At 52.8% G+C, this 24,317-nt stretch overlaps 9 protein-coding genes across 9 annotated transcripts in view; 3 read left to right on the forward strand and 6 right to left on the reverse strand.

Annotated features, from left to right (window-relative positions):
- Positions 1-684: 684 nt before the first annotated feature.
- Positions 685-2,212, reverse strand: PHACADRAFT_247795 (uncharacterized protein; the record flags this gene model as incomplete). The annotated part of the gene is made up of 1 exon (XM_007390652.1): positions 685-2,212. A coding segment is annotated over exon 1 (1,426 nt), but the record flags the coding sequence as incomplete, so codon positions are not given.
- A 1,067-nt stretch (positions 2,213-3,279) lies between these two features.
- PHACADRAFT_247796 (uncharacterized protein) lies at positions 3,280-3,697 on the reverse strand (the record flags this gene model as incomplete). Its single annotated transcript, XM_007390653.1, has 1 exon — positions 3,280-3,697. A coding segment is annotated over exon 1 (302 nt), but the record flags the coding sequence as incomplete, so codon positions are not given.
- Positions 3,698-4,612: 915 nt separating this feature from the next.
- Positions 4,613-5,328, forward strand: PHACADRAFT_180424 (uncharacterized protein; the record flags this gene model as incomplete). Its single annotated transcript, XM_007390654.1, has 2 exons — positions 4,613-4,909; positions 4,980-5,328. Exons 1-2 carry the CDS (start codon positions 4,779-4,781, stop codon positions 5,326-5,328), a joined length of 480 nt encoding a protein of 159 aa, XP_007390716.1. The 5' UTR covers positions 4,613-4,778.
- A 256-nt stretch (positions 5,329-5,584) lies between these two features.
- PHACADRAFT_63025 (uncharacterized protein) lies at positions 5,585-5,918 on the reverse strand (the record flags this gene model as incomplete). The annotated part of the gene is made up of 3 exons (XM_007390655.2): positions 5,585-5,714; positions 5,770-5,827; positions 5,879-5,918. Coding segments are annotated over 3 exons (228 nt in total), but the record flags the coding sequence as incomplete, so codon positions are not given.
- A 1,378-nt stretch (positions 5,919-7,296) lies between these two features.
- Positions 7,297-8,406, forward strand: PHACADRAFT_84056 (uncharacterized protein; the record flags this gene model as incomplete). The annotated part of the gene is given in 5 exon segments (XM_007390656.1): positions 7,297-7,415; positions 7,434-7,479; positions 7,531-7,847; positions 7,907-7,979; positions 8,032-8,406. Coding segments are annotated over 5 exon segments (930 nt in total), but the record flags the coding sequence as incomplete, so codon positions are not given.
- A 351-nt stretch (positions 8,407-8,757) lies between these two features.
- Positions 8,758-10,046, forward strand: PHACADRAFT_190446 (carbohydrate esterase family 1 protein; the record flags this gene model as incomplete). The annotated part of the gene is made up of 8 exons (XM_007390657.1): positions 8,758-8,823; positions 8,879-8,997; positions 9,052-9,173; positions 9,257-9,369; positions 9,421-9,687; positions 9,748-9,882; positions 9,935-9,965; positions 10,021-10,046. 8 exons carry the CDS (start codon positions 8,758-8,760, stop codon positions 10,044-10,046), a joined length of 879 nt encoding a protein of 292 aa, XP_007390719.1.
- PHACADRAFT_134765 (uncharacterized protein) lies at positions 9,995-14,760 on the reverse strand. The gene is made up of 11 exons (XM_007390658.1): positions 14,102-14,760; positions 13,630-14,054; positions 13,159-13,578; positions 12,178-13,103; positions 12,065-12,119; positions 11,770-11,906; positions 11,639-11,715; positions 11,387-11,578; positions 11,294-11,340; positions 11,083-11,243; positions 9,995-10,985 (listed from the first exon to the last, which is right to left on the reverse strand). Exons 1-4 carry the CDS (start codon positions 14,626-14,628, stop codon positions 12,556-12,558), a joined length of 1,920 nt encoding a protein of 639 aa, XP_007390720.1. The 5' UTR covers positions 14,629-14,760; the 3' UTR covers positions 9,995-10,985; positions 11,083-11,243; positions 11,294-11,340; positions 11,387-11,578; positions 11,639-11,715; positions 11,770-11,906; positions 12,065-12,119; positions 12,178-12,555.
- A 361-nt stretch (positions 14,761-15,121) lies between these two features.
- PHACADRAFT_247802 (glycoside hydrolase family 5 protein) lies at positions 15,122-17,173 on the reverse strand. The gene is made up of 13 exons (XM_007390659.1): positions 16,991-17,173; positions 16,901-16,931; positions 16,789-16,839; positions 16,598-16,737; positions 16,450-16,543; positions 16,419-16,424; positions 16,217-16,338; positions 16,044-16,164; positions 15,781-15,996; positions 15,675-15,727; positions 15,507-15,616; positions 15,390-15,449; positions 15,122-15,338 (listed from the first exon to the last, which is right to left on the reverse strand). The coding sequence occupies exons 1-13, from the start codon at positions 17,048-17,050 to the stop codon at positions 15,230-15,232; spliced, it is 1,173 nt and encodes a 390-aa protein (XP_007390721.1). The 5' UTR covers positions 17,051-17,173; the 3' UTR covers positions 15,122-15,229.
- Positions 17,174-18,067: 894 nt separating this feature from the next.
- The window catches only part of PHACADRAFT_168730 (uncharacterized protein), a gene marked incomplete at its 5' end in the record, with an annotated part of 7,091 nt that continues 841 nt past the window's right edge, over positions 18,068-24,317 (reverse strand). The window contains 15 exons of the mRNA XM_007390660.1: positions 18,068-19,151; positions 19,208-19,415; positions 19,468-19,586; positions 19,634-19,748; positions 19,799-19,977; positions 20,030-20,440; positions 20,496-20,557; positions 20,608-21,127; positions 21,183-21,266; positions 21,315-22,241; positions 22,289-22,457; positions 22,510-22,711; positions 22,765-22,891; positions 22,944-22,993; positions 23,052-23,545. Of these exons, the coding sequence (XP_007390722.1) occupies positions 18,957-19,151; positions 19,208-19,415; positions 19,468-19,586; positions 19,634-19,748; positions 19,799-19,977; positions 20,030-20,440; positions 20,496-20,557; positions 20,608-21,127; positions 21,183-21,266; positions 21,315-22,241; positions 22,289-22,457; positions 22,510-22,711; positions 22,765-22,891; positions 22,944-22,993; positions 23,052-23,545 (3,862 nt within the window). The 3' untranslated portion in view covers positions 18,068-18,956. The remainder of the gene's footprint in view (positions 19,152-19,207; positions 19,416-19,467; positions 19,587-19,633; positions 19,749-19,798; positions 19,978-20,029; positions 20,441-20,495; positions 20,558-20,607; positions 21,128-21,182; positions 21,267-21,314; positions 22,242-22,288; positions 22,458-22,509; positions 22,712-22,764; positions 22,892-22,943; positions 22,994-23,051; positions 23,546-24,317) is intronic.

Below are 24,317 nucleotides of genomic sequence, written 5' to 3' on the forward strand. Positions count from 1 at the left end.
CTCATCGAGCTCGCGAGCTGCTGCCGCCAATCATCCAGCTCGCTTGACAGGTTCTCGAATGCGATCGCATTCTCCGAGCTCGACGTGCTGACTCTACGCTCCGAGATGCCCGATATTGGTCGCCCCGACCCAAAGCTCGGCTGGTCCACTTCGAGGAGCAAACCGATTTTATGAGACAGCTGCTCATTTTCGCGTTTAAGAGTTGTGTTCTCGTTGCTGAGCTGCTCCAGCAGAGTCTCGTCGTGGCCGCCGCGGGCGATGATCAATGACTTCTGCAGACGTTCGATGTCCTGTTCAAGCTCCTCAATGCGGAGCTGTCGTTCATCGGCTTCTCGTTGAGAGGCAATGACACCGTCGCGCATGTGTTCGAGATCACTTTCCAAAGACTCGATACGCAGACGGAGGTCACGGTTATCACCGTTAAGCCGCTGCACTTGTCGCTGGGCGTCGCTGAGTTGGTTACGAAGAATTTCGTTGCCGTGACTGTCATCGGAGGACGGTGTGCCACGACCGTTGATCGCGCGGATACGAGAGCCCCCATCAATACTGGCGGACCGGTCCAACTCGCCCTGCATGCTCTGGTTCAGTGTCTTTTGTTTCGTCAACTCGTCCTTCATCTTGCGCATCATCTTTTCCGTGCCCCTAGTATCACCATTCCTGTGAGTATGGGCACAAAAAGGTGGTCACATACCCAGACCACTTACTTTACATAATGGACTGCCAGCTGATAGTCGTCCTCGAGCTGCTGCAGGCGTGCCTTGTAACTCTGCTCGACTTCCTCGAGTTTGCGCTCAAGTTCTTGGATACGGCTATCGCGGTCACCCTCGACAGTGTTGCGCCTGGAGGGAGATTGCATGCGGTCGAGTTCAGCCGACAAGCTCTCAACTCGAGCTTCGGCATCGCGTTTCTCTTGTAGAGCAAGCTGAAGTTCGCGCTCCGCCCTCTCATGCATGCGGCTACGAGTAGCGAGCTGCTCTTCGAGTTGGTTGATGCGAGGCGATGAAGGAGTAGCGCCATTGCGCACACTGTCTTCTCCTTCAACCATTCCGTTCTCGGCAAGGACTTTGTGGAGCATGTCGAGCTTGACGGTGGTGTTCGACAAATCTTTCGTTTTCTCGCGTAGTCCGGCGTCTTTAACAGCCAAGTCTTTGCGAAGACGACCGCTATCGGCAAGGGCGCTGGAAAGCTGGGTACGAAGGCCAACAATTTGAGAACGAAGAGCCAAGTTGTCGATTTCGAGGTCGTGCAGCTTGTAGCGTTCAGACTTGAGCTCAGACTGAGCATCCTCCGTGCGGCGCGTGGCGTCACTGAGCATACCGCGTAACGATGATACTTCGCCCTCGAGTGCTGTGAGCTTCTCTGCGTGGCCGCGAGTGAGACGGTCCTCGTCGGTCTGAAGATCGCGGTGGGAATCCAACAGCTTTCCAAGACTACCGGTAGTTAAGGCACGGAAAGCGTCGGCCTCCTCTCTTGACTTCGCCCATGAGTTTTCTGCATCGGCAAGGCGTATCCGAACCGTCTCGACCTCAGTTGTGCGGGCTTCGAGCTCGCCGCGGAGTTCGATGAGGTCAGTTTCCAGCTGAGAAATCTGGTCGCGGGAGCGCTCGTACTGCTTCTCAAGCTCGTTGGCACGGGCAGACGAGGCATTGACGGCATGCTGCGCCTGTTCTAGTGCACGAACGTGCTGCTCACGAGTACGTGTGAGCTCTTCCAGCTGCGTCTGCGCATGAATATAGTCCGCCTCGCGTTGCTCGAACTGAGACTTGTGCGCAAGAAGCTGATCAGCTTGCTCGCGAGTGGTGGACTCCATGATATCACAGCGGTCACGGAGAACTTGCTGATCCTGGAGAGCCTTCGCATGCGATTCGGCGAGCATACCAGCGCTCTTCGAGCTATCTTCGGACCTGGCCTCAGCCTGCTCCAGTAGGGTCGTCTGCAGGACAAGCGAATCCTCGAGTTCCTTGATGCGACGATCACGATCTGCTTGCGCAAAGGAAACGCTCGCGACTTGGCGCTCCAGGTCGGCGATACGCTCCCGCTCAAGACGCGAAACATCTCGATCTGAAGACGATTCAAGGGCCGCAAGCTTTGCGCGGTAGAACGCCGCCTCCTGAACAGCATTCTGCCGCATACGCTCAGCCTCTTCCAGTCGCTGTGACGATTGTTTCGCTTGTTCAACAACTGAAGCCTTCAGTCCAAGCGTCAGCTGTGTGTGAGAGGAAAAGAAGACAAGACGCACCTGAATCTTTGCCTTGAAATGTTTGAGGCTCATGACCATCTCCGCTACCTTGCGTGTATCAATATCGTCGTCATCAGCGTTAGACTCAAGATCTTCTCCTTCAGGGTACACGAAGCCTGATCGCGATGCCTTGGTTAGTGCTGCCTTCATCCATGTCTCGCGCTTCTTCATGGCCTCAACCTCCGCCTGGCTCTCCCGAGCAGGGTCCGGTGCGGCGGCTGCAGCTTTCGTAAAGCCATTGAGGGAAGGCGAATCTGCCTTGTGACTGACGTAACCGCCGTCGAGAGACAACTTGCCCCGCTCAGGGGCGACTGGTGACTGACTTCGCACCGCATCGTTGATACCCTTGGCTACACCGACTATGCTCATTGATTGGTCGTAGGGCTCTGTGACCTGAGAAACAGGTGACATGGCACGGTTTGAGCTGAATGTGTTTGGGCTCTTAGCGCGGGCTTGGTCAGGGGATATAGCTCGCTCGGCTGCAGTCGCAAATTCCGGACTGCTGTCTTCGTCGTAATCCTCATCCTCTTCTCTCGTAGGCCGCAACACCTGCTTGCCTCGCAGGCTATTGCTAATATTTGCCATGGCGCTGCCGTTCTGTTGCGAGCGTATACTGGACGGTGACATCGCCCGGCGGAGTTCTTCAACGTCTGAAGCTGGCTCGCCTATGGGAGACAGTGCCCGAGTGCTGTTTGGGGACTGGCCCTGAGCCTGGACAGAGGCTTTACGGCTGGGAGCTCCTGGGGCGTTAGTAGGCGGGGTTCCGTTGATAGGGTATTTAATATGTTCTAGAGCAGAGAATTACAGCCAGAATATGCCGAGATTGAATGAGTACTCACTCGTATCCAGGACGTGAATGATGGTAGGGTCTTCTGGTTTAGCGGGATTTAGCGACTCCCCGCCCAAACCTCCTAGAACGAATACTCGGGATCCCATGGACGCCATAGCATGGCCCGAACGCGCACTGGGTGCAGGTCCCATCTTCTGGAACATGTACCAACGTTGATCTAAGGGATTGTCAATTTGGTTTATCCACATGAAAAACGATCTGCTACTTACTTGATAGCTTAAAAGCTCCAAGGTCGCCTAGATCCTTGCCGTCAACGCCTCTGCCGCCGAAGATGTAGACGACGTCGTCCACAACCGCCGCAGCATGACCTTCTCTCGGAGAAGGAATGAAGCCAATGCAGGTCAGCTCAGACCACATGCGAGTATTGGTGTCAAAGACCCATGTATCGTTGTAATGGTACTGGCAGTCAGTACCACCAAACCTAACGTTGCAGCGAAGTGTAAGCGCGCTTGCTTTGGAAGTTGGCTTGGCAGAACTTTGATACTGACAATATAACTTTTTCACCATATGAGACGCAAATGTGGCCGGTACGATGTGCAGGTCGGGGAGAGCCCTCTGCGGGCTCCACCTGCTCCCACATAGCCTTCGTCCGTACTAAAAGCGACATTAGTGATTTGACAACACATGGGGCAGGGAGTAAAGCTCACGTGAATTGAGATCGAAAGCCCATAGATCGTTCAGAAACTCTCCGTCTACTTGCCCACCGCACATATAGAACTTGGAGCCGACCATCGTCACAGCATGTCCATACCGGCCCACAGGTGCTGGACCATACACATTTACACGAGTCCATTCGCGGGAGACTGCGACCGTTTAGAAACAGCACCCATGCAGATGCAAGGAACATTGTGCTTACCGAGGTTCAACAGATAAAGCCCATCATCCTGTTTATCCGTGGACTTTGTTTTGCTATTGGTCTTAGTGTCACCACCCCATACGATCAATACACTGCCGACGAGAGCGCTTGCATGGCCTACTCGTGGCGACGGGATTTCCCCCGCTGTCTGCAGTAGCGTCGCCGAGAGGTCCCGAGTCGAGAACAGATAGAGATCGTTGCGAACAGTTTCCCTAACAAGACCGCCAAAGAGGAAGAGCTCTCCAGTAGCAGTAGCAGTAGCAGGTAGCGAGTGACCATATCTTGGGAATGGGGTTGGCGAGGGTGTTCTCAATGGAGTTGATTTTCGCAGACGCTGCCGCGTAGCAGTCGGCATTTGATGTGAAGTCAGCAAGCAAGTCAGCAACTATGCACGTCATGGTCCCTCGCCGGCCTTGAAAGCTGTGCAAACATTGTTACGTATGCTCACAGCCCGAGCAGAGTTGGCTGTTCGAATACCTGGGATCCTCTGTACATGGAATCGAGAAATAGTATTCATATCCTCAGCTTCGGACAGAGGAGCCGGTAGAGAGAGTCTCTGAGGCGGAACACAGGACCAGTCGTGAGAGCAGTGACGGCCATCAGCGTGTTGGGAAGGTACGGCCCAATTTCGATTGGAAGCGCCTTCGCTTGGTCGTCGCTGCCTGGCTTCTCTCTCACTTCGTCCAGGCGGGACCTGCCTCCTCCTCAAACTTGCCGCCTCCAGGCCCGCCATTCTCCTAAACGATCAGCATACCCTCCTCATATAATCCTAATATCGTAAATATAGCCGTCTTCCAACCGTGCAATCACTCCTAGGCGGCAAATCCAGGAGAATGTCCTTCTTCAGCAGGAAGAAGCATGCTGCACAACCCAGCAACCCGCCAGTGATCACTCAGCCCCCTGCACCACAGCCAGCACCTGTGCAGCAGCAGCGATCGATAGCCAACCAGAGCAGTTATGACAGGTCCGTTCTCATTACTCCGGCATGCACGGGGAACCCGCACTCACTTTGTACGGTTTACCACGTAATATAGTGGTCTGAATGGCAGAGGCAGTCCTTCACTTGGCCCCAACGCTCCCATACAGCAACGACAGCAGCAACAACAGCGCGGTGGAAGCCCGAATCAACCTGGAAGCTCGAATGGTTCGGCACAACCGAGCCCATCACAACTGCAGAGCACGTCTCAACCGCTGCAGCAACAACAGCAGGCGACTCAGCAGCCACCGCAAGGCCAGCCTGGCCAATCACAGCAAGCACCACCGCAACAGACACCACCACAGCAACGAGCTGCATACCCTTGGTCACAACGTCGACTGATCCTTCCGCCTCCCGTCATCCTTCCGAAGCCAGGCGCTGCCTCGCCAACAGCCCGTATCCGCTGAGAGAAAGGCGACCAGCACCGTTCCTCTGTAAGTGGTGTCAGCCGCGTCGAGCGTGTGGTCCTATGCAGCGTCAGATGTCACCAGTCTGCTTCCGCGGACACAACCCGACACCGAAGTAGTTGGATGAAGAAGTCGGATTGCTCAAGCAGGTGCCGAGCAAAATAAAGCAGCACTTAGAGATCGTGGCTGAGAATGAACTTGATCAGCCGTCCATATGTTGTTAACAAGCAGAAATGAGCCTACCTTCGGTGTCCTCCTACTCATTCCAAGTGATAATATCCCCGTCATCATCCGTAGCATGAGCAGCGCGGCGATGAGCCATGAGACGATCCCGCGAGGGGAACAGCCTGTTGCACTCGTCTAGAGCACATATGAAAATAGGTGTCCTAGAAACTAGGCCCTAAGGAGATGTGCATCTGTAAAGGACACAAACGAACTCACTCGGATGGGTTAGTGACTCTAGCTACACCGGCGTTGACCTGCTGAGGGGTTGTTGCGACTATGTATGTTAAGACAAATCAGTATATGGGGGCGATGTTGCGGCACGTACCATCTTGAAGGGCAGGAGCCGAAGGCAGCACAGAGGGGAGGCTTGGTTGGACTGCCATCGCAGTTGGCTCGCAAGCGGTACCGCGTGACGTCACAGTCACTTATCCCTCCACACATACACGTACGTGACAGCACGTTACACCGACCTGAACTTAGCACCATGACGGATGGCGAGGCCGCAGACTGCGAGAGCCGTCCCTCGCTATCCTCCCGCCTCAATTTGCTCCTGTTCAGTCTACCGTACCAGAAACCGAAATCCGACGGTTTTGTTCCACTCCGAGCCATCATCGTTGCGGCACTCACTGGACACTATCCGCCGTGAAAACATGCCAGTGAGGTCGGTACGCACTCAGCCGCCTTCTCCCCGGGCTGCGCAGGCCAACGCGAGTCGTACTCTACACAACCGTTCTGCCATGTCTCTTAACTTGAATATACCCTCGGAGAGCTCATGTCCGCAACAGAAACGGCGCGAACATGAAGAGTCGGAGCCTGCCTTTCCAGTACTCCGGTGGTTCTCGGGCAGTGCGAAGCAGTCGGGCATGAAACGCAAGTCATCTCAGTCATCCTTGAGCTCTCGTTCAAGCACACCTCCCATGTATTCAGACTCCCCCGTCGACTCCGCCTCATCGTCTACTTCGCATGTTCTTGCCATAGCAGACGCCTTGGGCGATAACCCGCGTTTCGTACATGCACACTCCCCAACGGTGGACCTACCATTACGGCCAAAGGCAGCACGGCTTCCAGTACCCTCTCAACCATGTCGACCGCCAAGTCACCTCTCGGAGCTATCGCGCTCTGCTCTTCCTACCGCAGGGCTGTCGCCTACGTTTTCTTACGTGCGACCTCCCTACATAGACCCCTTCGATGATCCATTTGCTCCTTCACAGCAAGAACACGAGCCGCAGCTGGATATTTTCTTCAGTCCAACACCTGCCCCCATAGCAATACCTCATTCCCCTGCCCCAGTACACCTCAGCCGTCCACCGCCGAGCATATCACCGTTCTCGACCCGCTCTTCCATTGATGTCCTCCGGTCGATACAAGAGAGAGGTTCCAGGGGAATTCATACAACGCCTCCATCTCAGCGATTACCTTTCCCGGCATTCAAAAACCCATTCCAATGGTTCTCTGGCGACGAGGAGTCTCAGAGGAAGAATACGGACCTGGTTCTGGCCGAAGAAGACGAGTCCAATAACGCTCGATCCCAGGAAGAGCATGTTCAGCATCGTCGTACGTCTTCAGCGACATTAATTTTTGCTTTGTCATTCATTCTGTACAGATGTCAGCCCGAAGAACCCTATCGTATTCTGTCATGGCCTGCTGGGTTTTGATACAGTGACGCTGGGCCCGTCGATAGCACCGCTGCAAGTGGCGCACTGGCGAGGTATCAAGGACGCTTTAGAGGCCAATGGCTGCGAGGTCTTGATCACGCGAGTACCTGCTACGAGCTCGCCTATCGATAGAGCGAAGGTTCTGGAGGAGAAGATCAGCTCAGTGTATGCCGGACGTAGTGTTCATCTCATTGGTATGTCCGTCGCGTGAGGTGCATGTTAGAGTACTTATGTGAACCGCAGGGTTTCGCGCTTTTCAGGTCACAGCATGGTAGGTTTATCATAAATCCGATCTAGTAGAATTGCTACTGACATTTTCCAGGGTGGACTAGATTGTCGCTACCTAGTTACGCACTTGAAGAAACGCAAGTTTAAGATCCTCTCGATAACAACTATTGCCACCCCTCATCGTGGCTCTTCCTTTGCTGACCATTTCCTCAAAACGGTCGGCCAAGAACGTATGCCCTCGGTACTCTCCCTTCTTGACCTGCTACCCAACGGTGGCGGAGACGGCAAGGCATTCGAGTTCCTTACGGTTGGCAATATGCGCAAGTTCAACGAGGATACTTCAGATGTGCCCGGCGTGAAGTACTACAGTTGGGGCGCAACCTACGAACCTGGTTTGATTGATACTTGGAAGTGAGTTCACTCTTCAGTGTTAGAGTAAACTCTATCAAGACTGGGAAAATGTCCTGTAGGTGGTCACACTCCGTGATCTTCGAGAAGGAAGGGCCGAATGACGGACTGGTTTCTCTGAAGTCCGCACGATGGGTATAACCGACTTTACACTTCGGTGCGCGTTCATTGCTGACACCAGGCGTAGGGGACGTATCTTGGCACCCTTGAAGATGTCAATCATCTGGATTTAGTCGGCTGGGTCAACACCGCGCGGTACAAATGGGCCCAGATCATAGGTCGTGAGATCAAGTTCAAACCCGCAACCTTCTACTTAGGAATAGCGGACCACTTGGCACGAGTGGCGGAGGAGCAGGAACATCCGCAGGAACAGATCTCGCCAGGAGAGCGTTATGGGAAGAGTCCAAAGGAGCGTGCAGAGATGGAGGAGATCCGGCAAGAAGGAGAACGAGCCGAGATGGCAGAGAGCTTGGATAAGGCGCAGAAAGATGAGAGCCGAGGACAGTCATCGAAGGTGCTACACAAGCAGGAAAGCTCGCGACAATCTGGCAAGCGCAGCTGAAGATGTGATACATAATGATCGATAGGTGAGCCTGCTACTGTGCGTCCAGAAGATTACACTCAGTTGAGCTGTCTTGAAGGACCTTACAGTAAAGATTAATGTGTACTAATGACTCCATGCCGTGCAGAAGACATCGTATACCACTGTATTAAGGATTAATGAAAGCAGAGCGTGCTGCTTGGTTTCTGTCTCCGGTACGCGTGCGTACACATCGGTCGCCCCACTGGCAGTAGAGGAGTAAGCGCCTGTCGTGAGATCCAGTTTGGCGATTAGATCATGGTTTGCTCGCTAGTTATAAAGGAGGCGGAGCCCTCCAGCTCCTTCATAGCACAGATTGCTCCTTTTACAGCCATGGCACTCGAGAAACTATCCTCCAACAAGTCCTTTGAGGGCGACTTGATTAAGTACAAGTTTAAGGTAATCTCGCTACGATTGCAGACCAAAGCAGCGCTGAGGCGTTCGCTTCAACTAGTCCTCTGCCCTGGGCGACCTCGACACGCAATTCAACCTCTTCCTTCCTGCGAATGCGTCCAAAAGCAAGGTCCCTGTCTTGTTTTACCTCTCTGGTTTGACCTGCACGGAAGATAACGCGTAAGACCTATGCGCCGCATATCACATATACATGCTAATCCGCCACCTGCAAAGCGCGCAGAAGGGCAGCTTCCTCGGACCTGCCGCCCAGGAGGGCGTCGCTATCGTCTTCCCTGACACCTCACCGCGCGGGGCAGGCATCGAGGGGGAAACAGACGTCTGGACCTTTGGTGTCGGTACGTGCCCTCCGGGCAGGAGCGGGCCTCCGGTCATGGGAACAGCCCAGCTTCTCACATCACACACACTTGACCTACACCAGGCGCCGGCTTCTACGTGGACGCGACGAACCCGAAGTATGCGAAACATTACAACATGCTGACTCACGTCACTCTAGAGCTTCCCAAGGTCATCCAGGAGGCCGGTCTCCCTATCGTATGTGCGAGATACCCAGTGCAGCGTGAATAGTTAACGGGTCCCGCGCAGGACTTCTCAAGGCAGTCGATCTTTGGACACTCGATGGGAGGCCATGGTGCGCTGACCCTCTATCTGAACTCGTTACGCACAGGCAAAAAGCAGTACCGCTCGTGCTCGGCCTTTGCGCCTGTCTCCAACCCGATCAACTGCCCGTGGGGTCAAAAGGCGCTCGGCGAATTCTTGAAGGGTGGCGTCGAGGAAGCCAAAGAACAGTACGATGCTACCGAGCTCATCTCTCAGCTAGGTGGCAAGCCAGTGCACATTCTGATTGACTACGTAAGTTGGTTTTCTTGCTACGGGTCAGCGCGTGTTGTTGAATTTATTTCGGGTATGCAGGGTACCAGCGACAAGTTCTACCAGGAAGGCCAGCTTCTCCCTGAAAACTTCTTGAAGGCTGCTCGCGACGTTGGCTACGACGAAGTTCAGGTCCGCGTCAGAAGCCAGGATGGATATGATCACAGTTACTACTTCGTGGGTAGATCTATCATGCAACCTGGACCATTCGCTGAGTGTTGGTCTCCAGATGTCTACCTTTGGCGCGGACCACATCCACTGTAAGTGTCCTCCGGACTTTACTAGAATCCGGCTCGCTGACCGTTACTCTCTCAGTCCACGCCAACTTCTTGAAGGCATAGAGTAAATTACGCGGAAAGTGATAACAACGAGCTGTACAAACACATCAAGTGCTGGAAGACATGTATCAATCGACAATTTATGTTGTGATATAACTTGACTGTGCCTTGCAATGTTGGAGGACGTGAAAGGCGGCAGAAGCATGGGACGAAAGAACGCAGTCGAAGGAGGGAGCACATCAGCATGCGCCAGAGACCGAGCAGAGAGGTCCAGGTAGATCGAAGAAGGTTCAATCTTTGCCGTCGCCGACTCGTCGCTGATGGACACCAGCAAGCTCTTCCAGATCGCACTGGATCCAAGGGCTTCTGAAAGCGTCGTGTATCGTCCAGCGCAGCGCAGCGTCGTAAGCCAGAAGTCCAAGGCAGAGTGTACGAGCTACTAAGATTGTTAGCATAGTGAAGCCAAATGGCGCACTACGAAACCCGAAAAGTATATCATAACTTACCAGTTTCCAGAGGGTCCCAAAGCTCTGGGGCGAACTCCACCTCATCGTCGACGATCCTTCGTCGGACTCGTCTGTCGTTCCGGACATAACTCATGGACAGCTTTTCTTCCCACGACTTTAACACTAGAGGTTGAGAATCCTCTTCGGACCCGCCAGCAAGCTCGCCGTAGTCGAAAGGATGGTGACCGCTGTCAGGTGGATGAACAGCTGGACGAATAGCATATAGATGTGACGTACGACAGCATGATATAGAGAAGCACTCCCGCACTCCAGCAGTCTGCAGGCATGCCGACATAGCCGAGATCTTTGTTCTCGAGCGCGAGAATGCCTTCCGGTGGCAAGTAAGAAACAGTACCACAGACATTAAAAGTCTCTTCGTAAGACTTGCGCCGGGCCAAACCGAAGTCTGCTATCTGGATGTGCGGATAGGGGCCGGGAGCGTACAGAAGAATGTTCTCGGGCTTATAGTTGCACGCAGCCGATAGGTTAGCATAGACTGCGAACAAGCGCTATAATGTTACCTTCAGATCTAATTGGCGACTCATCAGTATATGGGCCGAAGACATTTTCGTAAGGACATATAGCTCACGCACCGCGATGTGATATACACTTGTCGTGCAGATACTTGAGTCCTAGGATGAGTTGATACATTATATACTTCGTCTCGCCTTCGTAAAGACGACCTGCAGGATCCTTGTGATTTACGATGTACGAAAAGAGGTCGCCACCAGTGCACAGCTGGAGGAAGATGTATCTGGTAGAGTAAGTGACCGTTGACGGTGGACGACACATGCTCAGCCATACAGAAATGTCTCATCATTGTGAACGTCATAGACCCGGTTGATTGACGGCTGGTAGAGTACGTTAGAGCCATCTGATGATGGGGAGAGAACATACGTGGCTAAGCGCAGTGAGTATGCGAACTTCTTTCATTAATTTTTCCATTTTCTGTCCTTTTTTCCTCTTGATGATTTTGCAAGCGACTTGTTTATACGAGGAATGACTGGAGTCCATGCCTAGGTGTACAATCGCAAAGCTACCAGAGCCCAAGCAGTGAGATGTGAGGAGATAGCGGCCGATTTGCTGCAGCTGACGTGAGTACAGCAGAAAAGGCCAGAGAAGATGGCCCTTTGCCTTTGTCTTCAGGACTTCGTCGTCTCGTGGTGTCGGATCGAAGAAATGCACACGCTGAGGAGGTGCACTAAGAGTGTGTGCGCATTCAAATTCTACACGCGTGCGTGTCAGACGCACATACAAGTATCGGTAATTGGGGAACGCACTTCTCGAAGCAATTTGGATAAGATCTCCGTCCATGAGGAGCACCGCCGTCTTCCGTATCCTTATACTATTGATATGTATCCCATTTGATGACAAGTCTTGCAAGGATACCATAATGCTGCCATGACTGGATTGTATGCTGCACAAGTGGCTCAACTAGAAGGCAAAGTAATGAAGAGTCGGAACGCACGCATATATCTTACAGTGTATACCGGAAACAGTATTGTCTGGTATTACGTATGAGCTGGTAATTCCTGTGTAAGTATTGGAGTCAGGCAGAGCTCGTCAGACGCGTACCAAACTGCGGGGTTCCGACCAATAACGAGAGGACAATCGATGCTGAGTAACAAGACTGTCAAGAGGACAAAGGATTCAACATAAATAAAGGCGAGACGTCAGCCACTGCTTACCTTCCTTGCGTCCCTCGAAGACAGTGCATAATTTAGCGCATACAGTCGAGCCCCCTATGCGAGCTGTTTTGTTCTGAGTAGTAGTTACGACAGACTCTGATGGTGATCTGCTGGCGGACGGCATGGTTTTAGTAGCACCCTCAAGGCGCGCCTTAGATTACAGTGAAGGTCGGCAACGACGCGAGGCGTAAAGGAAGGAGGAGAGATAGATCGCGGAGACGCGAGCACGTACCGCTAATATAGCTGTCACGGACGTGACCGTGACTCGCGCGTCAGCCCCGGCAGCGATATGGCAGGAGGGGAAGTCGGTTGGACTCGAAGAAACCTAAAGATACAGTATCACATAAGAGATACATGCAGCCGTTGGCCAGAGACATATCAGTCGTAACCTTTACCACTTCGCTGCTTCACTCGCTTCATCTTCTTATGATGCTTCTTCCCAGGAGCAATCTCCTCTCCTGCACTCGCAAGTACTGAAGCTATCCGCGCCCTCCTACCGCTCAAAGGAGTGCCGTCGTCCGCGATAGCGTTTTGATGAGGGTATAACTTCGACCGTGTAAACTCCTGGCCGCCACGGACGGCGCCGGCAACGAACGGACGTGACGAGAGCGACGCGTTGGAGTTGGTCGCGAAAAATTCCTGGTCTACCCGCTGTGATCTGTGCCCCATCTTGATATTCTGAGCTGGCTGCTGAGAGGCAATAAAGGTGTCCGCCTTCTTGACGACACGGGTTGTAGGGGCACGCTTCTTGTCAGCGAACCTGTACAGGGCTATCCGACGAGTCTCCTCGTTGAACTCGTCCTCTGCCACGCCAAGAGGTGGGTGGCAGTAAAGCAACTTGGCGTTGACGTAATCCTTGAGAATGTGGCGTGCTGCACGCGCTTCATCTGGGTTACCTTGACCAGACCGAGTAAAGCCTCGCGCAACTGACGACACCACCTATCAGAACGTACATCACGTCGTGACTTTTGAGGTACTGACCAGCGTACGAAATGAGCAAGTCTTCTGCGGTAATCCTGCCATCCCCGCCTTCTTCGGCGGTCTTGGGTTTGAAGGTTAAACCATACGTCGCTTCTAAAACGTCCCGGGGGATCCTCTTTACAACCAACGAAGTAGGGCCGGTGTGTTCTCTCAGCTGGTCGATAGGCAAGACACCATCGCAGACAAGATCAGCGCGTGTGGTGGCAAACTGCGGGAAGACGAGACCAGGACAGTCGCACAAGACGAGCGTCGGCGAGAGTTGGATCGTCTGGAAATGCTTAGTCTTGCCAGGTGTCGACGACACGCTGACTTTCTTCTCACCAATAAGCGAGTTGATTGTACTTGATTTACCGACGTTGGGATAACCAACAAGGCCGACAACTAGTTTCGAGGGAGGTTGGCCACTTGAATCGGTGAACTCTACACAATAATCAATATTAGCGGTTGGAATACAATGTACTGCGTGCAAACCTTTGAGGTCTGGGGCTGTCCTGACAAAGAGATCTTCAAGCCCGAGTACGGAGAGTACTCTGGCCCTTGGATCCCGCCCATCCTCAGTATCGTCTTCGCTCATAAGGAGCTGTTCGTCAACATCGGACTCGGAAGAGTAGTCTTGTTCTGAATCAAGCTCTCCCTCAGAGGCAAGGGGAGTATCAGGAGAGGGTGCAGCAGAACGAGACTCTGTGCCGTCATTTGGCTGCTCAGACTCCATGGTGTTGCCCCCCTCGTCATCATCTCTCTGTTGCTGCCACACCTCCTCAGCCGCCTTAGCTTCCTGACGAGCTTGCTCTGCGGCAATGGCGTTCCTTCGTGCCTCTTGCAAAGCCGTGGCATTTGCTGCCGAAAAGAAAGCGTACTGGATACCCTGGGAGTCGAAGTAATCTGCCCACTGCCGCCTATCAGGATGTCAATACAGCGCGACCAAAAAAATGTAGCGACATACCGCTGCTTAGCAGTAAGCAGATCCGACTTATTGATCAAAAGCAAGCTTTTACGCTTGCCCTTGCCCGTGCCTGCCTCGCCCTCCGGACCCTCAACAGCGTGCACGTAACTTTCCAAGTCCTCGCAACGAAACCGAAGAGGATTACGCGCATCGACAATCTGAACAATAAGGTGCGAGCGCTCCAATACTCGCCAAAGCTGCCGCCAGACTTCGATGTTCCGCTCGAACGGCGTAAGAAGAAGGCTGTCGCGCTCTTGGAGCTCCGCAAGACCTCTTCTCCAATCCAAGAAGGCATCCTTTTCTTGACGATCGAGCTGTGCAGTAGTCATGGCCTTCGTCCATGGCGGACGTCTGGGAACACGCAGGCGTTGTTTATTTTCCGCGTGCTTGCGCAGAGTACTCTTTTCCTCTTCATCCGTCAAGAGGTAGGGGTTGTGCTTTGTGCCTACAGGCTGGCTGATGATCTTCACGTTGCGCCTTTCTACAGCAGAATTAGGTAGAGCACAATAATGTAGGCCTATGCACATACCAGCGGTAAACTGGGTTCCAGCAAGCGTTGCAGTACTCAGGAACTCATCTAGGTCCCTCTCCTGGGTGATAGACTGAAGTTGGGTCGTTGAATCTATATCGGTTGTGTACTATAGGGATTTATGAGCGCGCTGATGGCACAGACATCTCACGCGACTCACAAGGCCGGACTCCTGTGCATGTCGTGCATCCTTCACCTTTCTATTTATGATAGCGCGCCCTAAGCCGGTAGGGTTTCGATTTTTCCCTTTAGGAGGCTGTATGTACCAATTTGATTTAGTATCTACATTTAATCCGCCGCCTACAAGCATACCATTTTAGGTGCAAGAGAGACTTCAAAGGAGAGAGAAGGCAAGAGAGGCTTGGAGGAAGATTACGAAGGCACAGTGGACTCGATCACAAATCCATCGTGAGATCTTATGATCTGATGTGCAGCATCGGGATCACGATATTAACGCCCGCACCCTATTGGACAAGCCCTTGAGGGCCGCAGGAAAGCATCTTCGTATATTTGATCAAGCCAAATCTAGCACACATGGTGTATCTTACGCATCATACCCTGTTCAAGCAAGCGCAGAGTCGCGAAGGCTGCCCAGGTTTTCAAGGGAGGTTAGGCTGAACGGCGTCGACCCAGAGGGGCTGGTCAGAACCGTCAGGGTTGGGCGTAACTGAAAGAACATAGGTGGTGTCGAAAGCACCCGCGGCCCAACTACGAGCAATGATCAATACATTATTCAGGAACACGAGCAAAGGGACTTACACAGAGAAGCCAATAAGGTTGGGGTAGGCAGACTTCACGTACGCGAGCTCATTGCTGAGACTGGAAAGGACGGCCATCAATCATATAACAACCACGTATGACCTTGATAGAACTTACAGGGACTCGCAGCTAGCAGTGTTACCGCCGCCGGTCTCACTGAGGATAGCTTGCCTGTTGCCGTTTTGTTGCAGGAACTGGACGAGGGTCTGAAGGACCTGGACGTTGTCCTGGTGCATTTAAGTTGTAAGGGGGAGGCGGATCATAAATATTACCATGAGCACTCACGGTCGTGCAGTCTGGGTGAGTTCCGCTGTTATCGCTGTCGAGGTACTTGTGGACTATGAACAATGTCAGCAATTCAGCAAACCTCACATGAACGCGAGTCGCGTACCATCGAAGACAAGCTTGCTAGTACCGCCGAGAGGGTCAGTGACCAACACAAGAAGAGGTCCGGCCTCGGTAGGGAAAGTTTGCGCCGACGAGTAGCTGCTTCCGGGAAGGAGAAGGTAGTTCTGGGATCCAGCAGCACGGACGGCATTGACGACTCCCTGCACGGAGTTGACCCAGGTAGAAATGGAGTTGAGATCATGCGGCTCGTTCATGATACCTGAACCAGCATGAGACTTGGTAGACGATGTTACTCCACGCGCTTACCAAAAATGATACGCTCGTTGCTGCCGTACTTCTGGGCAAGCTGCGTCCAGATGCTCTGGAATTGAGCATCAGTAGGTCCACCTTGAGCAATGATGCCGCCATTCCATCGAGCATAGTTGTGCTATAAAAGCCCCGTTAGTCCTGCTTTCAAGAACGACCATCTGATTACGTACTAGATCGACGATAACGTAGACGTTCGGTCCAGAGCTCAGTGCAGCTTGCACAGTCTGGTCATATTCAGAGAAGAAACCCGAGTCGATGGATCCACCCAGGGTGGGAGTCATGAGCTGCCAAGCTGTACGTACACGTCAAAAGGGATGTCAAGCAAATGACCTCTGCCGTCTTACCAAAAGCTGCGGAGAAACAATGAGATGCCAAAATATAGAATCTATGATCGTTAGCTTACGAATACGATAGAGGTTTGCGCCCTCCGCTGTGAAGTGAGGATACTGAGAGACAGGAGGCGAGACACCAGTTCCGGAGAAGCTGCCGTTAGTAGCCTATTACATGGCGTAAGTAGTTGGGTGCCGACAGTAGTCAAACCGGCGACTTACGACACTGAAATCATAGCCTGAGGTGTTGACTCCTCCGAGACGGGGAAGAGAGCCGGCAGGAGTGCTCGGAGCGGATGGCGCGGTCGAGGAGGTGCTAGAAGGGCCAGCAGGAGCAGTTCCGGGCAAACACTGGGAGTAATCTGGAACGCCTAGTTAATTTCACTGATGGTAAGCTACTCTTTAGGACGCACAGTCGTTCATAACGGTGCAGACCGTCCCAGAGACGCAGGCAGTCGCGCCAGCTATCAACGGATCACGATATTAGCACGCTGGCCGCAAAGCGACGGTGAAGATGACAATCACCCCAACCAATACCACCGCACTGCTGCCATTCCTGTAAATATGTCTTTCTTTTAGCATAGTCCACATATAAGACGATATACCAGTACTGGCCTGCTGCTGAGCCACACCAAGTGCAGCCAAGGCGAGGGCGATCGACGCGTACTTGAGCATCTCGACGAGCTTTCAGTTGTACCGAGGAGGTCCTGTGATAACCACAAGCAAGTACTGTACGCCTTTTTATAGCGGCATGCTCAGCGCAGGCAGCCCAGAAGACCGGTTTGTACGGATAAACGGCGGGGCATGACCCCGCAAGAGATCAGAGTTGCACACGACAGAATTAACGTAGAGAGGTGGTCGAGCTCATGTGGACGCTGTCGACATTTTCAAGAGGGGAGACACAAAGTTCTCCGTGATCCTTCGCATAGGTGCACGGCTAGAAAAAACCTCGGCTGGGGATGCGGAGAATTTTGGGGTGAATAGTGGCAATTAGCTGTCGAGATAAGCTCTCGGGACCAGTTCACCTTGCCGAAAGATGTGCATGACATGGCTGAATTGGCCACAGAAGCCATGATCGCGGTTCCAGTGCAAAGTGCGGGGTAAGCGCTGTGTCATGAGTTCCTCCGAGACGCGACTTCTCAGAGACCTCTTACGCCTCTCTCTTGGCCTCCAACACCGACTGTCGCGCGTGTCTCGCCACTTGCGTCCTATTCGTGATCAAAGTGTCCTATGAGCAACCTGATTTCGCCGACAGCAACAGCATTCTCCTTGTACAAGTCATGTCTGCGGCAAATCAGACTGCTTCCATCTGAGTATCTTCGGTAAGTAGACCACTCGCTGCCATTTCTCCACTCGGGATCATCTCTGTTGTCAGCCAATTCTTCCGAGTCAGAGTTAAGGATGATGTGTGCACCGTGTTGGAGCGGTCTCGCCGTCCGAGACTGCAGAAGAAGCGAATAAAGTTGCTCGAATGGGTATGGGACCGCATGGCTTAGTGCGCCGCTTGGCTGCTTACAGGTGTTCTAGACGGCGAGAAAGCTCCACGCTGCCAACAAAGGGGATTACATAGCCTTTGACCATATACTGGATAATGCGTATGGCCGGCGAGGGAAACTGAGGAAAGAGCTAACGGAGGTATCGGACGAATTCACTCCTTTATGGTCGTAGTCTCATGTTAACTTATTTTTGCTTTCTAGCCTCTATTGAGTGACCCAGCAGCTCCTCCGCCAAAGCTTATTATTCCTGGTGTCGAGAAGTCTCGCCCGCCGGTATACTCCCGAGAAATGGCGGCTCTATTAGCTGTCCCGGTTACCCGCTCGAGCGGTGGACGTGTCCTCTCTACCCGAATTGATTGGCCTCCTAAGCTACCTGAAAGGGCAAACCCAGAATCGGAAGATGCGAAGTTTTGGGGCCCATTCAGCAAACGACGAGAGGTCAATGCACGCTGGGAATTCTTCCAGTCTGAGGTGAAGAAGCTATTTCCACCATTGCAGGTTCTTGTTGAAGAACAATTACTATCTGGCCCGAAAATCTCAGCCGAACCTAAGAAAGACCTCGCTAGTCTCAAGCATTACGACGTCCGCCCACTGCCCTTGCAAGATCGGGGCGTTTTTGAGGAAGCCGAGGCGTTAGCTGGCCCACCATCTAGGATCAGGAGCTTAACTCGGAAAGAGAAGAAAGCCCTCGCGGGAGGCCAGCAGATGGTCCATGCGTCCCAGCTGCCTACACCTGCAAGTCCCATCCTTCACTCCAGATTTGTCCGACGACGCTACAAGACGCTCTTGAGTCGCATACCCATCCTCACGCACACGTTCATTAAAGACAAGAACGGCGGGCAGAGGGGAGAAAAGTATAGCGTCTCCTTTGCTCCGGCGGCAATGGCAAACCACACACGATCTGCTACTTTCAGGTCCCCGAAAGCCGATCCGTCAGATTTGGAGTGGCTGGCACATGTTGAGGCTCAAAAGAAAAATCCCATAGAGAGAGCAGCGCGATAGCAGATGTCTAGGCAAAACAGGGTAACTAGATAACATCCGTAATAAATAATCCCGGATAACATATCTTATAACCCCCATCCGACTTAGGTATCACTGCTCTGGGAGTTCTCCAACTCAAGCCCATGCAGCTCGATCATGTACATGCTATAGTTGCGATCAGTTGCGTGAGCAGCTGCAGATTCTCCCTGTGTAGGATCCACGCCACAGAGTAGGTCGAGAATCGTCTTGTACTCGTCGAACGAGAACTCCTGCTTCGCACGAATGGCATCCAAGAGATCCTATAGCGCGTGTTCATCAGTTTACCGGGCTTTAAGCCAAAGAAGAAAATACACACCGAAGGCGACTTTGTGAACAGGGCGTAGTAGCGCTTGGCACGGTCGAACTCGACTTGCAGCCCCTCCGCTATGATCTTAATGTTTTGCTGGAGGGCAAGAACGTTGCGAAACATCTTCTTGATGCCATTCTGATTTATAGCGCGAATATGTCTCGCGTTCGAGATGAGCAGGCTCTCCATAAGCTGATCAATACCCTCGAAGACAAATCTAGCACACGTTGGATGAAGGATAGTCTTGGGCGAGTGAAGTAGAAACGTACTTTCTCTCCTTCGGAGGAAGTGTGCTCGAAGTGTAATCGTCACATTTGACAAGCTCTACGTTGAGATCCACAATATGAGGGTCTGGCTCAGACGCCTCTTGATCGATGTGGTAGTTGCCCTGTAAGCGATGAGTGGCTGAACACAGTACAGTCGACGGCGACTTACACTGCGCAGAGCAAGATCCAAATGATGCCACACTCGACATCGTACGTCGGCTCGTACAGTATGCAGGATAGATTCAGACAGCTGCTCATACGTCTTCTGCAAAGATTGGAAGCGCCTATCGCAGCGTGAATTCGATGACGGCCTTTAAATCAAGTGAACACTGACATAGCCATAGCGGTAGACAGCGGTAGTTGCAGCGGCTCGCTCGCCTGCTCCGCGAAGGCAGGTGGATAAGGGGTCCAGGGTGACACCGCACCCAAAGGCTCCGGCTTCTGAGGCGATGTCGGAGATAATGACCCCTCTGGAGAAGATTTGAGGCCACCCAGTTCGGTGCAGAACCACGTCTGCGATCAATGAGCAGAGGTAAACAGTTACAACACAGGCAAGGACACTTACCACACTATGGTATAAGGTTGTCAAGGTAGCGAGGTCTCGGGTAGTTCGCACGAGCTGGATCTTGCCCACTGTCCTTTCGCCTAGCAGACTACCCTCTAGATGAGTTTGCTGTCTGCACAGCTGAGCTCTCTTGTTCGCCGCATTCGGATCCTCTATGATACTGAAGAGCCCCGCGAGACATGCTGTAAGCTCTGACCGCTGGGTCCACTGAGCAGCGAGCGACAAGTACGGAAGAGTATCGCTGTTTTCGCTGTCTTTGATGGACACAAGGTCTTGGAACTTATCACTGCAGCGCTGATAGAACTGCCCGATAACGGTCAAGATCAGCCTAGAGTAACTTTCCCTATGAAACGGGGTTGTCCACAGCATTGAGCAAAGCGAGTTAATGAGAGCCATGAGCTGGACCGCCGCCTGGAGATCGGAGGTCAAACATTGAAATATTCTAGAACGCGCGTTTGTGACGCACCTTCATAAGCGGCTTAGACGAGATGCTTGTAGAGACGGAATCCGGTTGGAAAGCGTCGGAACCTAGATTACCGTTAACACACTACTATACCATGCCGATGATGAAGGCATACTGGTGACAGCCTGATGGAACAGTTCCGATACCTTATCTTCCAGCTGCGGCAGATATACCTTGAGGACGAATTCATCGAGTACGTTGCTCGAAGCGCGGACAGCCTCCTTCCCCTCCGGCAGGACTTCAGCAATGCGATCCATAAACGCCAAGGTAGGCTGGAATAGCACGCTGACATGGAATGCATCAGGGTGGACGAGAAGCCGATGGTGGTTTCCGCTCCCGAGCAGCCGGTCATCCTGGCCCACTGCAGATAAAGTCGCCTGCACCGCGTTCTCCGTGGATCCTTGCACCAAACCCGGCACAGTGTCTTTCAGAACGCGTGTAAGCTCGTCTTCATGTGCCCTCAGATACTTGTTCGCCAGTTTCAGATCAGCATCTGCGAAACGGAAGACGGGCTTGGTTTTGTCGCGGTAGTGCTTGCCCTCACGGAGAACCTCGTTGATAGAAGAGATAGGATTGCGGCCAGACACAACGCCCTGCTCCTCGTCCGTAATGTAGTCGTTCAGTAGAGTTCGCACCTAGATAAATATGTCAGAAAGTGGTCTCCATTTTGCCCTCGTTGTATGTGCCTACTTCGGCCTGAATTGGTGACCATATTTCGGCCAACGGGAATAAAGAACCTGGCTTTGTGCCCGACGTATCCCTGAAGTCTCTCCTCTACGACAATGATGAGAGGTACGTCGAATATTCATCGAAGGGACTCACCGATCCAATACGGTTCGACACTTCGTAGATCACTCGCAAACCCTGCGCAACGGCATCCAATTTCGAGTACAGCGTCCAGAAAACATCCTTCATAATCTCCTGATCTGCACGTTTCGTCGACATCTCAAGTGCCGCGAGTCGCAGAGACTGCGTGGGAAGTAGTTGTCCGTGTACCCCAGGTCGGACGCCCATGTACGACAGGCCAGAGATTCCCGAGCCTGTGTGGAAATAGACATCGCTCGGCCTACTGGCGTTAGCGGCGCCACTCGGCCCCAGGATGGATACTCGCCGGCCGTATTCAGCACGTTCGGCGACTTCGTCCAAAGTCGTTTCCACGAGAGCATATATTTCTTGGGGCAGCCTTTGAGCGACAATGTCTAGGGCAAGACCAAGCTTGCCCAGCACTGCTAGAGCTTCCAGGAGGGTCTCTATGTATGCAAAAGAATCTGCTTCAGGATTCCGATTCGACTGCGCAGCGCTATGACTGGCTGCAGCAGCAAGCGAGGGCGCAGCAAGGCTCGACAAGGATGCCATGGACTGTCCCGCCGACAAACCCAGGGACATGCTGGCAGATGCTTGTAAGATTGAGCCTGAGCCGCCGTCAAGATGATTCTGCTCATTAAGATCGAACGGCGGTTCGTTGGGACGGAGATTGAGCTCGTCCAAGTATCGGCTAAGGCGAGTAGAGCGTGAGGTGTGCGTAATCGGCGTGCTTGGAGCGGAAGCTTTGAGTGGATCCATAGGGGCGCTGTCCTCTTCGAACTCAACCTTCTGGACTGGCTGAACGTAAATGACGAGTTTAAGACCATTTGCCGCATACGTACAGATCTGCTGTCCGGGCTCGTATACCGACCAACGCGATTCGCACCAGAAAGACCTTAGGTATAGATGACTGTGCAGCTCGTCGACGAGGATTTCTCTCAAAGCCTGACATGTTGAGATGATCATGCCAAGACAATAGTGAACGGACATACTGTTTCTTGGGCATTCAGGTAGCTTCGTAAATCCGCCAATGCACCAATATCCATCATATCTTGCTTGTGAATCAGCTTCAGACTCCTTACAAGTAGCACAGCGGCCTGTAGAAGTCGCTTCTCGGAAATCAAGCTCTCCAGAGCGTCTGGCACCGAACGAAGGTGCTCACTTAATGATCAATTCAGAGTTTCGGCAGACGACCGCTCGTTCAAGAACGTACATTTTATCCAAGATGCGTAGCATTTCCTCAAGCGTCTGGTTCCTTGACCAGAGTTGCACTAAATCGCCTCGCTTGTTGCCCAGACCTTCCTTCGCCTCTTGGAGCGCAGACCTGGCTTCGGATATTTGTGTCTGAATGCCGCTGAGATGATTTAACAGAGAGGCGTGGTGCGAAAGGGATGAATTGAAGGCTTGGTAGTGCTCTGGTATAATATGGTAAGGCTTACGCCTTCGAAAGCATGTAGCAGGGACATACTATCAACGGAGCCTTTGAGGGCTTTTGATAACATATTCTTAGTTTGGCGGAAAGAAGCCATATCCCTCCCTTGCGCCAGCTCGCGGGAATCATCCAGGAGCTGTAAGGCTAGGTCTACGGGATTGAACTTCAACAAGTTTGATATCTGTGCGCCACAGGAATGGAGTGTTCATGCTCACGTTAGGATTTGTTACAATTTCCCACTCGTCTTTGATTTCGTTCAAGATGGCTTGTATGAGTAGAATATGAGCAATGTCGCATCAGCAAATATTGAAAGCAATACTCACCGTCAATATCTCCTGCTCGAGGCTTGTGGGCCTTCATACCAGGTACCCTCTCGCGAATCCTCCTCTGGCGGTCCATCAGGATGGCAGCCTCGCGTGCTCTCTCCTTCTCATATTCGGCATCTAACATATCGTCTTCGCTCATGCCCCGCCGTCGCGCTATAGCGCTTTGGAACATTGCTAAGGCAGCGGCCTCCGAGGGTGAGAGCTCCGTCCCCGCTGACGACGGCGTGATAGGACTCAGGTGATTGCTGGCCGGTAGTTGCGCGCTGGTTGGTGACGTCGACAGAACAGCCCGGGGAGGTCGTGTGGGGGGCTGGGAAGCGTCCGAGCGAATAGTGCCTGAACTGTCTCGGTGGTCGCCACTAAGCGCATCGAATGAAAGTCTCTCTAAGCCAGAAAGTTCGGAAAGGTTTCTCCCTCTCAGACCAGATCTTGCTGGTCGGGTAGGAACAGGCGGTGTTGCACTAGATGAACCGGGTAGCGGTGTGATTCGGCTACTAGGCGTCGTTGGGCGTGAGTGAGGCCTGCTTATCTGCAGGGGCCGAGTCGTGTTTGGCGGGGTCGGTCCATCGTCATGAAAATTACCGTTCGGCGTCTGCGGGCGTCGCGCAGTGGGATAGGGAGGAACGCGAGACATATGGTCGCCGTTAAATAACAAGCCCCGCGGTCGCGGAGTGTCACGGTGAGCTCGAGGCTCGAGGGCGGTACGCACTGCCAAATCGACCTCTTCCCGAAATGATTAGCGCCGGTACGACGCGCCTTCGTTCGAGTTACGAGAGGGTGACCCGTGCTACGCACGGGCAGAGCGAATTGAGAAAAGAGATTGAGAGAAGAATTCAGAAGAGAATTAAGAGAAATCGAACGAGAAATGAGAGGAACGCGCCGCCCGCCGCCAACCTTCGGTTGGCTGGGCGTGCAGCGCCCCTGTGAGAGGCGCCTCGTGAGAGGGGATCACTGGCCAATGAGAGTGCCTCTTTGTCTCGGGGATTTGACGCCCGAGGTGTTTTATTATATTACGAGAGGGTGACCCGTGCTACGCACGGGCAGAGCGAATTGAGAAAAGAGATTGAGAGAAGAATTCAGAAGAGAATTGAGAGAAATCGAATGAGAAATGAGAGAAATCGAATGAGAAATGAGAGAAATCGAATGAGAAATGAGAGAAATCGAATGAGAAATGAGAGAAATCGAATGAGAAATGAGAGAAATGAATGAGAAATGAGAGAAATGAATGAGAAATGAGAGAATGGAAATGAGAAATGAGAGAAA

Source organism: Phanerochaete carnosa, assembly GCF_000300595.1.
Source record: "Phanerochaete carnosa HHB-10118-sp unplaced genomic scaffold PHACAscaffold_1, whole genome shotgun sequence".
Taxonomy (NCBI): Eukaryota; Fungi; Basidiomycota; class Agaricomycetes; order Polyporales; family Phanerochaetaceae; genus Phanerochaete; species Phanerochaete carnosa.